The 13,273-nt window shown below is 37.6% G+C and overlaps 2 protein-coding genes across 2 annotated transcripts in view; both read right to left on the reverse strand.

Annotated features, from left to right (window-relative positions):
- LOC127944654 (histone lysine demethylase PHF8) overlaps positions 1–4,491 on the reverse strand; it is an 11,771-nt gene extending 7,280 nt beyond the window's left edge. Inside the window, exons 1-10 of the mRNA XM_052540754.1 lie at positions 4,167–4,491; positions 2,813–3,205; positions 2,617–2,702; positions 1,784–1,904; positions 1,404–1,564; positions 1,173–1,314; positions 605–791; positions 315–477; positions 102–189; positions 1–13 (exon numbers count right to left, since the gene is read on the reverse strand). The exon at positions 1–13 is cut by the window's left edge and continues 94 nt beyond it. Coding sequence (XP_052396714.1) covers positions 1–13; positions 102–189; positions 315–477; positions 605–791; positions 1,173–1,314; positions 1,404–1,564; positions 1,784–1,904; positions 2,617–2,702; positions 2,813–2,910 — 1,059 coding nt within the window. The 5' untranslated portion in view covers positions 2,911–3,205; positions 4,167–4,491. The remainder of the gene's footprint in view (positions 14–101; positions 190–314; positions 478–604; positions 792–1,172; positions 1,315–1,403; positions 1,565–1,783; positions 1,905–2,616; positions 2,703–2,812; positions 3,206–4,166) is intronic.
- Positions 4,492–7,816: 3,325 nt separating this feature from the next.
- LOC127944158 (ADP-ribosylation factor 3-like) lies at positions 7,817–11,607 on the reverse strand. The gene is made up of 5 exons (XM_052539965.1): positions 11,506–11,607; positions 10,750–10,911; positions 10,491–10,601; positions 9,597–9,721; positions 7,817–8,979 (listed from the first exon to the last, which is right to left on the reverse strand). The coding sequence occupies exons 2-5, from the start codon at positions 10,895–10,897 to the stop codon at positions 8,818–8,820; spliced, it is 546 nt and encodes a 181-aa protein (XP_052395925.1). The 5' UTR covers positions 10,898–10,911; positions 11,506–11,607; the 3' UTR covers positions 7,817–8,817.
- Positions 11,608–13,273: the final 1,666 nt, after the last annotated feature.

Consider the following 13,273-nt stretch of genomic DNA (forward strand, 5'->3'; position numbering starts at 1 on the left):
TATTTCATATGCTCTGAAAGAAAAAAGAGAAAAGAATGACCGATGAAAAAGCCCAGTGCAACACAATACTACTAAGGAGACAAACAGAAGCGTCATCTCACCGAAGCTGCATGTCAATGTTGAGGCTGTGTAGAAAATTTCCCCCAAATGCCAAACAGTCCACAGGGGTCAGAACAGCATGAATCCACCCTGACGGCAGATAATTATCACACAAAGAATCCCCATTATTAATCTAATTATAATTTCTCTCAGTCACATGGGATATCGAAACAAAGTTATTTTTGAAATAAATCTGTCAGAAAAAGAGATAGTACCTGTTGGGATGAAGAGGGTGTTTCCTTGCTTTAGTGAACATTTGTAGCACATGTCTACCTGGTCCCCAAAAAACAGCTCGTTCTGATTGGAGGATGAACTCCAGCGCTCAAAAAGCGACAGGTTAGCAGCAGTGGGACGAATGAGGTAAAAGATCTTCTCACCCTGACATGCAGAAAAAGAAATACCATATGACCACTTTTGTCTGGAGGACAAAGCATGATGCTTTCTGGAGAGTCATTCTCTTTCTCCGCCATTTTCCACTGCATATGATTAATAGAAAACAACTGACCCGGAGGACATGGTACCACACAGAAGTTCCACCAAAGTCAATGTGAAAGTCTGTGTAACTGTCCTTCACTCCCATCAGGCAGTATTTCTGCACATTAGGCCTCTCAAAAATAGACTCCTCAGGCCAGAGGTTCTCCACCCATGACAGCTTCCTCACAATCTTTGGTGTCTCCACTAGATTTGACAACCTACAAAAAGGAGACAAAGAATGCAAGACAGTTTGCAAGGTTAAATCCTCATAGAAAAGTTGCACCTTTGAACCCCTCTGAAGTTGAGATGTAATGGAAATAGAAACAGATCTTTTCTTCTGTATTGTGACATACATTTAAGTGAATCCGATTATCAAGAAAAATGCAGGGCAAGGACTTAATTAATCGATTGGTTGTAGACAGGACAGAAGCAGATCTGAACTCTAGCTTGTGGTTGATTGTAAGAAATGGCAATGTTTATGGATCATTCAATCACAGTAAGAACAATAAAGGGTGCATTTCCATTTCCTTCAAAGCACCACTGCTACAGCTGTACACATTCAGATGGACATCTGTAGATTTGCACATCCCTAAAAGTACCTGGTGTCTGAGAACTCTAAGCTGATCACATTGAGCACTCTGTCTCTGTTTGGGCTGTTGTAGTACTCGACAAACTCTCCCAGTTTCATCTTCAGGTCTGCTTGGCGGCTGACATCAATCACATCAATTTCCTTGTCAGAACCTATAAAGCAATAGTAAAGCATTACATTCCCCTCTAAAATCCTACTTAAAAAGTAGCATAGCATGGGAATGCAGATTAGAGTTATTTACCAATATAATGCTCTACATCTGACACTGAGAAAGATGACGGGGGCAAATTCATGCCCAGACCATCTTTCCTTAGGACCAGGACCGGGACGCTAAAGGAGCGCTCTTCTAGAAACTCAACCGTGAGCTGGGTCCCAGTCGGCTTCAGCAGGACCTCATCAGCACTTAAACAGAAACAAATAAAAAGTCAAGTACATTTTCCAGCATACTAATCATAAAATGTTTTAAAAATCCAAAGACACCAAAGATTGCTAGCCAAAGCTGAACAGTGTGAATCACAGCTTAAAGTCTGATCAGAGCTAACTTAATCTGGGTTAATAAAAGTAAGGTCATCCAGAGGCCTAATTTGGACATGGCAATAAATAATCATCCTGTGACCATACCTGGGAAAAGTGCGGCTGCGTAGCTCTCTGACAAACTGAGCACTGCCCGTCTTCACAGGACGTCCCGAGTCTCTCACCACTCCTGCATCAGAATGTTTAATAGCCCCCCGACGTTTGCGCACTGTGAGGGAAACAAATACCATAGTTACTAATCAAATTCGTGCAAGCTCACAATTTTGGTAGTCCATTCTGATCTACTTTAATGGTTTAAAGTTGTATTTACATTGTGTTTGTGTTCCACCATGAGGTTATAAACAGTTTATTTTCATGCCTACATGCGCTTGATAGATTATTAGTCTGTTTCAAGTTATTATGGTTAAATAAAGCTGTAACTAATGTTAATACCATAAACCTTTTTAGAACTTTAAACAAAATCAACATTAACGGAAATATATATTTCAGCTAGTTACCAAGGTTAAAATTCTCGTTGTAATTTAACATACGAAAAGAAAAAAAAACATACATAAAAAAAATTAATAAACTACACAGACACTGTTTTTTGCTTGATCAGTATGGTGTATGGACTCTGGAGTGTAGACTGATGTGGGACAAAAAAGTTAAAATGGTTTAACATAAGGCTGCAAAATAACAAAATGTGAAAAAACCAAGGGGTATGAATACTGTATATATAACAGATTAAAAATATTAATAAAAACTATAATAGTACCTCAATGATAGTAAAATAACACTGGATACACATGAAGACAGAGTTATCCCAGTACTCTTAGATAGTGATTTTTAATGAAAATAAAATAAATATTTCAGAAAAAAAAATGCATTTCATCTACAAATCAACAAAATGGTAGGTTTTATGCAGTATTTGCAGCACTTACTGACAGAGGGTCCATGTGTCACCTGGCAATTAGGACAGTGATACTGGTCGATATCTGCCGCTTTGTCTTCCTCCACACCAACACAACTACAAGAAATAAAAAGAAAACATTACAACTGCAAACAAATAACATCATGTATACCATAAAGGTGATTTCAATTTGGCTTTCAATTATAATTTACAAAATGCCACCTCACCTGCCATGAAACCAGTCCTGACAAACATCACACTCTATCATGAACCGCGTGACATCATAAGGGAGACGGCATAAGCAGTAAACTGGAACAGATGCCATCGTAAAATCTCTGGCCAAATATGTCAATGTAAAAAAAAAAAAAAAAAAGTATTGTGATATGGTATTGCTTGTTTGGGGACCACAGTTCACTTAGTTGCCTCTGTGGAGAGTCAGCTTCATTTGCGAGTGGTTCACCAATCAGCTTGCAATCCTGTCAAGACCGCTGTATTTACAGTAGAGTGTTGTATAAGAAGTATGTGGGCAGTGGCAAGAGCTCTCAGTCAATCGTAGATGAGAAATGTGTCGCTACTAGGACCACTGCTGTCAAACCGAGGACTAGGTGGATACCATGCACCTGTTGAAAGAGTGGAGGACAATTAGCTGAAAAAAAGGAAGAATGATCATTCATAAACACAAACGTTTATGAAAATAACACTACATGCACTCTAAACTAAAAATTTTTTATGTCCAACAGGATCTGTCAGCAGTTTCCCGCTTCATTTGGTTAGCTTAAGTTCGACACCCATGCACCTGCTGCCTTTATTATAGTCAAGAGACTCCATCTAAGCAAGTTTCTATTCATTCTAACACAAGACTTCATACAATAAAGGGCAAAAGCACGAAAACTGTTATAATTATATATTTTAAGATCAAAATGTGCAAATTATTAAACATCATCCCCAAACCATTTGTGCCTAGTCTATCTGGTCCTGATATTCATTTACTTTGGGTTAAATCGGTGATTAGATCTCGAGAGGTTTTTGAGATGCGAGTAATAACACTTTTATACACATTTATGCATTATAGCTGTATAAACCACACATTTATGAAAGAGACCGCTGAAAAGTTATTAATAATCGTATAAATGAACTAATAACTTAAACAGTAACTACTCATCTTTGTGTTTATAGTTCATTCAGATAGTTCAGAGCTGCAGAGCTTACACTTGGACGATGCTTATAATTATAAAAGCTATTATGTGCAATGCACAATTAATGTGTCCACTGGATTTGTTAATTTAAAAAGAAATGTTTTTGATTTAGCCACACGGTCTGTGATAGCAGAAAACTGTTTGTTGAACCACAATAGCTAGTTGCTAGCTTAGCTGCTAATAACATAGCATGCTCGTCAACGTCTAACTACGTGGATCTGCCTAATCTTTGTGTTTACAATCCAACAACGACACGCTACTGAGTTAGCTCACTAATCTAAACTCAAATGTACCTAAAATATGAAATATGGAGGTTGGGATCATACGACCCATTGCGAAACTTTTTGCAGCGCGCGCTGTTTCGAAAGGCGCTAACGGGTCTTACCGGGTAAAAAAAGCCGCGAGTATTCCGTGGGCCGAGCGTACCATGCCGGGCAAAATTTTAGTAAACTCCGAGGCCTAAGCGGCCTGCTTTACAGACAACAAGATGTTTTCTAAAAATCGTACACTTCTTCCGTTCTTACGTATCTAACAGAGGAGAGTGGATAAACAAATCTGGCAAGATCTCGAAAGAATACAGTCCACAGCTGAAAAGCAAAGATTTTATGAAATTCATAACGCAGCGATTTCCCGTGCTATAAATCCATCCCAATCCGCCCGAGCAGCGACCACTGTCTGCGGGAGAGGGAACAATAAAGTTGCTTCGCATGTCGGTAGCTATTTCTTCGGACTGCAGAGGCTTTAGATGAGCATGTATCGCTGATCTATAATAGAAAACATATAGATCATATATAGTTCAGTTGCATGTATACTCCACAACACTATTTCATAGCCACTATACTAACTATAAGATTGACTGACTGATTGATTTAGCAGCAGTTCTTGTTCATTAACCAAATGTAACACCATGGATAGCTCCTCATCACAATGGTTAGCTCAATGTAACAAGTAAAAAAAAACAAAAAAAAGCTTCTCACTTCATTTAAGTTCTACACAGCTTCTAAAGCAAACTATTATGTTTAATCTATTATACGAACATTAACCATGGTTTTATTGTAGTGAAAGTGTGGTAACCATGTTTTTTTTTTTTTTTTTTGCCATATTGATTACCATTTGTATAACCACATTTTTACTACAAATATGGTTAAACTATGGTTAGTGTAGCTATGGTAAATTTGTGGTTACCATGGTTTAACTATACTAACCGTGATTTTTAGATTTTAGGTAGGTAAACGAAACCATGGTTAATATTCGTAAGGGATATAAAATAAATGGCCTACAAAATGTAGAAACTACAAATGCCAGGGTTTGTTTATCTGAATATGAATGTATGATCCTACTACATTAATGCAATAGCTTTTACTGCATTTTCTGTGGTTGTATTGTTATTATTGTTTACATATAGTGTATTAGTGCTACATTGGGTTAAGCCAAGCTAAGTTTTCTGAAGGGCTTTTATATCCTGTCTTCAACAAAGCTCAATGGAGTTGTTACTACGTGGTAGATTTTAAAAAATATTGCTTTGTTGGAGAAGCTTCATTCCTAGGAATATTGTCGGCTTGATTGCACAGACACGATTTGAAGAGAACTGCATGATGACATCACTGAATCAAGTTTTGTTATTGTCCTCTTGCATTATTGACTATTTTACTTTATAAAATTATTTTCCTGTTTGTACCTCTAAAGCTGTTTTGACACAATCTGTATAAAGCTTTACTAAAATAAAGTGGCTTGACTTGGAAGACGTTACGTTACGTTACGTCCTAACGATACATTTCGTTGTCCAGCAGATGGAGACACCAACTAAATGAGGATGTTGCTAAAACGTCGATCTTTATCAGTTCAGTTTATTTTGTACTGTACAGCTATAATGGTTACTCTGAGGGAATACAGACAAAAATTTACACTGACAGTAATTATATCCTACTGAACACCCCCATGTCCATAAATCACTTACATTTCCCTGTTATATTATCACACCACATTTTGACCCATTTCAGTGGACTTATTTGTTATAAATAAGCAAAAATTCGTATTATTATTTTACTTTTTTTGCATTTTGCTACCGTTTGAATGAGCAAAACTACTACTACTAAATTAATATTAATATTAATTACAACTACAACTTTTCTGATGTTTGCTGAAAAGCCATGTTGAACAACTACTAATCTGGAGTTGATGTGTTCCCTTCAATGTTCCTGGCTACAGCCCAGCCTCACTCCAAATTTAACATTATTGTGTTAAAGTGTGTGTGTGTGTGTGTGTGTGTGTGTGTGTGTGTGTGTGTGCTCTTGCTTGTTCATGCTTGGCAATCCATGTATTAAATTGAAACTTTTTGACTTTTTGACCCTCCCAAAGTAGAAGAACTCTCATTATGGCCGTCCGCTGTGACTGAATATCATCCCCACAAATAATCAGCTGTACGCAATCCAGCTCCGGATTTCTCCAGTCCTACTTCTCAGCCTCATTGCTGGTGGTCATGGCCTGGATGAGGGGTGGGCTGGCCTGGCTTTAGTGGTCGCCACTCCCATCACAGATTGATGAATTGATTGCAGCATTGCTGCCAGTGAGTCTGTGCCCTGGGCGAGGGCGCCCCGGTTACGGGAGGGAATCCCAGCTATGGCACCCACAATGGTGCCGCTATTATGAGCCGCCTGCAGGGGGCCATTGGGGCTGGCAACCCAGGGAGCAGCCCTGACCCACATACTGCTGTCACACCCTTGGAGACACACACTGTGAGGGCAGGCAGGGAGGTGTGTCGGATTTGCCACAGAATAAGGGGGTGAGGTACTGGGCATCTTGCTAAACAAACAGACTTCCCTTCTTATTATTTATAGGCTTTTCTAAGACTAAGAGCCGTAAGTGTTCACACAGAGCAGATGAAGTGCTCTCAGTATGCTCTATGAAATTTTCACAAACCACACAAAGATAAGATTTATAACATTCTATGGTGTCTGATAAAGTTCTCAGAATGCAGAAACAAATTTTATAATTGCACACCAAACCACTGAATGACTGAAGCGAATAAGCTGTTTGTGTAAACCGAAAAAAGATCCCAGAATGGAAGCAATTATAGTAGATGAATTTCATCAGACATGTGGGTTCATTTTTGTTATAAAGACGTGGTTGGTTCTGAAAGACTTGAGTGGTTTTGTTGTGTCATGTGTTGTTTTTTCCATATTTTTTACTTTGTGGAGCACAAGCACCTGTCTTATGTAAATACTTCTGAATTTTATTGAATGGAATCAGTTTTATTGATAGTCAAAACTAAACTCTTAAAATCATCATAATTTTATATAATTATTATATTTAAAAAAAAGATTTAAAGAAAACTTAAAGAAAGAAAGAAAGAAAGAAAGAAAGAAAGAAAGAAAGAAAGAAAGAAAGAAAGAAAGAAAGAAATTCTGTCTTGGCAGCTAGTTGAAATATAAACTTAAATGGACATTAAAAAACAAAAACTAATAATAAAGATGACAAAAATAAACTTTAACTAAAATTACAATGAAAACTCAAAATATAAAATAAAAGCTAATTCAAAATAAAAATAATAAATATTATAATACTATAACACGTTGAAGGTAATGATTTGATGAAATATTATAAAATACACAAGTAGACTAAACTATTTGGTATTGTTTAATATATATTTTATTATTTGAACATATTTAAAGATTTTGGAGTGTAATAAATGAAAAAGCCTAGTTGACAACAGTGTTATTTTAGTATAATTTATATACTAATATAGTATTTATTAATATTTTGAATTTCTTTATTTTCTTTTTTGAATTTTGTGATGTGCTTCTGTTGCTTTTTTATTAGTTTTTAACTAACTTATACGCATTAATTAACTTATAAGCAATTTTTGTATTTATTTCAGTAAGTTGGAACATTTAAAAATATATCTTTTTAGGCAACATAATTTTAATGCATGCAAAATTGTCTCCATAGTATCTCAATGCAAGGAAGTGATGGAACATAAATAAATAAAAATGTATGGACACAGGACTACAACAAATAAAAGATATTCACATGAAATGATCTAAATGCATGCTTTATTGAGCGTGTAATATATAAAAACACTTAGTCATTCATGAGCATACACACACAGCCATAAATACTTGAGTCTATTAGTACCTGCGTCTACTGTAAAGTCGCTTTGACAATCTTTCCAGTCAGAGGTCTATAGAGATCAACTCTTGTTCAGCTCCTCAGATCTGCCCATGCAACACTAGCAAGAAGTTACTAACACAAATGCAAGGACAGAGTCAATGAGTGAACAATATAAGCACAGAAAAACAGTTCTTGAAAACGGAACAATGTGCTATTTAATCGTTTGCAAAATGTGCATGCCAAGACAAGAGCTCTACATTCAGATCTATTTACATCCAGCACTAACCAAAGCTTGCTCAGCAACCTGTGCAGAGACACTGGTTATTGTGTGAATACATGCAATAAGAGCATCATCACCACTTTGTCTGTAACACTGACAGTCATGAAGTCTGGCTGATATGCTAATAATAAATCACAATGCATATTCAAATTTCAGTAGCAAAATGACACCACTGTAGCAAAAAGCGCAACGTGTTTCTTGATTTTATTTAAATATTTCGGGAAACTGAATCAACAGGTTTCTCATCTATCAGTGTAGTTAATATAATTTAAATGACCTGCATTTAAGATTTGCTCCCACAATATTAATATAAGTAAAAGCATTTCATTCACTCCCCGTTACTGTCTTTTATATATTTACAGTGTAGAGACACAAGAAACTGAGATGTTTAAATCACATGAGAACAGCAAAACATGTCTATCTTCACTAGTGAATATGAATATGAATCATGGGTGCTTCCCCAATCATCTCACAGATCTGTTAGGTGAAACATAGCGAGGGGTTAAACTGTCTGAAATGACCCAGCTCCTGTTGGTCTCGGCTTGTAAACAGAATGAAAGAAACCACTGGTGCTCCCTGATGAGCTGCCACTCAGGTGACTCTTTGCCCACCCCGGCTCCTCTTGGATCGGGTCTGCTTCTGCTTCTCATTTCTTGCTCTTGAGCTGGTTGGCCAACCAGTCCAGACCCTCGTATAGACCATCTCCACTGGTGGCACAAGTGGCCTGGATGTACCAGTTACGATGGCGCAGGGAGTGGAGACCCAGCTTATCTGTGATTTCTGCAGCATTCATGGCATTTGGCAGATCCTGGAGAGTGAGACAGAAACAGACACAACTACATATCTTACCATTTATGTAAATACGACATGCCCTCATCATTGACAATTTCCTGTTAACTTTTTTCAATAACTAATTTCCCTGGACCCAGTGTCTATAATCCCAGCCTGCATACACTGAAAAGCCTCCATTTCTCTTCAGATCTTTTACAGATTCAGTGTTGGGAGCATCGTGACCTACTGCTTCTCACTAAGATACAGCAGCTGCACATCATCAGATTAGAGAGACCTTCAAAGACCTCAACAACCACTGTTCTCCAAATCATCAGAGAGCCAATCCAGCCCAAAAATAGCCCGCTTTCACCTCTGCCATCTGGAAGATGAGGCAAACACATACAGTCCCGACTGATGGAAATTTTCTATCTAACAAACGTTGCCTGGCTGAGCTCCTTTGTAACTAACAAACTACAACCATACATAATATTACTGCAGCTAGGTTTCCATCTTCAACAAATAACCACATGCATTACAGAAACTGATGCACGTGCTAGGGCTGCTTTAAAATGGGTAGACAGCAGATGCAACGCTAACATCAAAGAACTGTTGGTGGTTTGAAGGAAACAGCAGAAGCACAAGGAAAGCTCTTGCCTGCTTGTTGGCAAAGATAAGGAGTACAGCGTCTCTCAGTTCATCCTCTGCCAGCATCCTCATCAGCTCTTCTCTGGCTTCATTCACTCGCTCACGGTCGTTGCTGTCCACCACAAAGATGAGACCTTATGTGAAATATGGTTATAGAAAGTTAGTAATTAATAAAAGGAAAAAATAAAGACCCTTGTGGACCCCGATATAAGATCTTAATTCAAATTTCAATGCTAAATGTAATAAGATGCATTAAAGATCAAATGATAAAACTTGAGACGTGCTGTTTTCTTTGTTTCTGTGTTGATGTAGTTCCTATTGAAACGGTACATTGTTAAGAAAAACATATTTTTTTAATCAACAGGGACCCCTTCCATTGATTAAAAGGACCAGAGGTATATTTATTATATTTATATAAATGCTGAACCTGTAAACTTTCTGTTCATCAAAGAATCCTGAAATAGTGCATCACGGTTTCCACAAAAATAATAAGCAGCACAACTGTTTTCAACGTTAATGATAATATAAGATGAGAAATTTTCTTGAGAACCAAATCAGCATATTAGAATGATTTCTGAAGGATCATGTGATGGCTGTTGAAAATTCAGCTTTACCATCACAGGAATAAATTACATTTTTAAAGTGGTCATATGATTAGAATTTTCCTTTCTCTTTGGAGTGTAACAAGCTCTTGGTGCATGAAGAAGATCTGTAAAGTTGCAAAGACTAAAGTCTCAAATCCAAAGAAATATTCTTTATCAAAGTTTAGAAAGAAGGATAGGAATATATGTTTTCATTTTTAAATACGAGTTGGGTTTGTCACATCCGTTGGCTATTCATCATGCCTCTATCTGACACAAAACCCTGTTTGTTTTTATGTGTGTGTATGAGTCCCCTTCTCACCTTGTGTGTTCTGGAAGTAGTGACGCCACAGAGGTCGGATTTTGTCCTGGCCACCAACATCCCACACTGTAAAACTGATATTTTTATACTCAACAGTCTCCACGTTAAAACCTAATAACAAGAAAACACAATGGCACACAAATTATACAGTGGCCAGACTCTTAAGACCTGACATCAATGCCTTTGTCTCTATGCAAGAGGAAAATAATACAATAATAACCAAGCAATTCAACATTTCAAGTCTAAAAATGTGCTTCACCAATAGTAGGAATGGTAGTCACTATCTCTCCCAGTTTCAGTTTGTACAAGATTGTGGTCTTCCCAGCTGCATCCAGCCCGACCATTAAAATCCGCATCTCCTTTTTCCCAATGAGGCTTTTCAAAAGGTTGCCAAAAATGTTCCCCATGATAGCTGGTTAGCCTTTAACAACATCAAAAGAGAAAATCTATGGTCAGTTTTTTTTATTGACTCATACAACTGTCATACCTCCAGATAAAAAACTGGCTCTTTCAAAAAGAACACTTGCTACCACATTGTACTCTCTTATCTTCATCCAATTTATTACACATATGCCAATGTTGCTCTTTTAAATCTTCTAGAAATCCTTCTGCAATTTTAATGATTAATACGTCTATGATCTTTAACTTTGGCTGGACAAAATATATATAGAGAGAGAGCAGAGAACCCTGATATGAGAAATTATTTCTAATGTCAGCCTACACGGACTGTATGTGGGCTCCTCATGAATACACAAAGATGCTTGCGTCCTGTTGTATGATTCATAAGACAGAAATGCCTTCTCATGATAAACACATCAGGCAGTGATACTGTTTATAGGCTACGTCTAATGTTAATGTTAACACCTTTTATTTTTGTCACGACGTGGAGATACTATAGTAGCATGAGCCGACCTACATATTGTAAATTGCTTCGCTATTTAATGCAAATAATAACACATATGAATTCGCTAACAGCCTCTAATCTATTTGCCGTTTTACAACATTGCCTACTCACCTCAGAGACCAACACCGGATAATTTTACGCAAGTCACTCCGTTCTCGCGACGACATGAGCGGAATAGGCAGGAGAGTCTTAAAGATCTCGCGATATCATCGAAGCGCATCCTGGTATGAAAATGATTGAATCTCCTGCAAGCAGTGGTCTGTATGAACCAAGATGTAAAATCTATAGAAATTAACAGAAGAAGATTATTAAGTATTTACCCACAAGCATTACTACGTTGAATTATCTAAAAACCAATGTTTTGTTAATGGTTGTGACCACTGATGTATAATATATATAATTCAGTGGTTGTGACAGAAAATATAAGCTCGCGCGCGCACACACACGCGCGTGTGTCTGGTTTACTATTCTTGTGAAGACTGCCATAGGCGTAATGGTTTATATACTTTACAAAACGCATATTCTATAGCCATACATCAACCGTCTACCCCTCACAGAAAACGTTTTGCATTTTTACATTGTCAAAAAGAAATAGGTCCCAATGTGACATGAGTTGTCAGAAGTCAGTATGTATTCAGGTTTAATTCTCCACCAGGATAGAAAACATGTACACACACACAAGGTCTGCATGATCTTGTTGAATTCATAAAAGGTGAAATGTGACCTTCAGGACCTGAAAGCAGATTTTGATGTTATATGATAAATATATAATTATATGTTTCATAAATATCTAACAGTATTGAAAAAAAAGAAAAGGACACATAAAAATAAGAATAAAAATGGTAAATTTGTGTAAAGAACAGTCTCATGATCTCTAAATCATATCAGAAAGGTTACATTGGTAAAGCTGTCAGGCAAAATTGTGTTACGTGTTAAGTCTTGTGTCTCAATAATGAGTGAACATTTTGAAGAAGTTTCCTCCTGAAATGTGTATTATGTGATCATTTACGGCTGGAGGATCTATTGCTGCAAGTGTTTGGAAGCACATTTCCATATTGTGATTATTCAGCTTTGACTGAACCTAATGAATAAGTAACCTGCTAGATGCTGCCAAATTACAGAACTTGGCAGCAAGTAGCTGTTTTCCGCATGCTGCAAAATTACTCAGTAGATGCATGCCAGATTATCAGCAGAGACTAAGCAAAAGATCACTCGTATTGAGTAAACATTATAAGGTTAAACTGAACGCTACAAGTAATCATGACATGATCATTCAAGTCAGGCTTATTCATAATGTAGTGCTCATTCTCATGCATCAATTTATTAATTAAAAAGTAATATTGCATTAACAGTAATTAAGCACAAAGTGCCTGCCCAGACCTAGTCCAGATGAAAAGGAAACTCTGTTCCCGTGTTACTTCACACGGTCCACCGTGTGTCAGTGGCTTTATGATTGATGTGTTTATCAATTCAGTGGTTGTTAGGAAGAGAGAGGGAGTGGAGCAGATGCTTGCAGCTGCACACCAGATTATAGGGTGGAGTGCTGTGTGGGGGGGAGTGCTGTGCTTGTGTGCACTGGGAGTTTTGGGGGTTATGGGGTGGGCAGAAGAGGCTACAGTGGGTAGATTTGGGAGCAGAAAGCTGGGATGGGGGGAGGGGGGGTTATAATTTAAAGGAGCCTCTACTCTGAAGTGTTTGCCAAAGTGCACCCCAGCAAACACAATCATAAGTCGGGTTGGTTAGGCTTGCAGAACTAATGAGGGCTTGCACATTTAGGCAACGGCTTTGATGTTCTGGGTAGCTGGCTCCTTGATTTTTTCTTTCCCTTTCTCTTTTTCTCTCTATCCCACATCAAAAATGGAAGCTGAACAAGGAGCCC

Source organism: Carassius gibelio, chromosome A23 (assembly GCF_023724105.1).
Source record: "Carassius gibelio isolate Cgi1373 ecotype wild population from Czech Republic chromosome A23, carGib1.2-hapl.c, whole genome shotgun sequence".
In the NCBI taxonomy this organism is placed as follows: Eukaryota; Metazoa; Chordata; class Actinopteri; order Cypriniformes; family Cyprinidae; genus Carassius; species Carassius gibelio.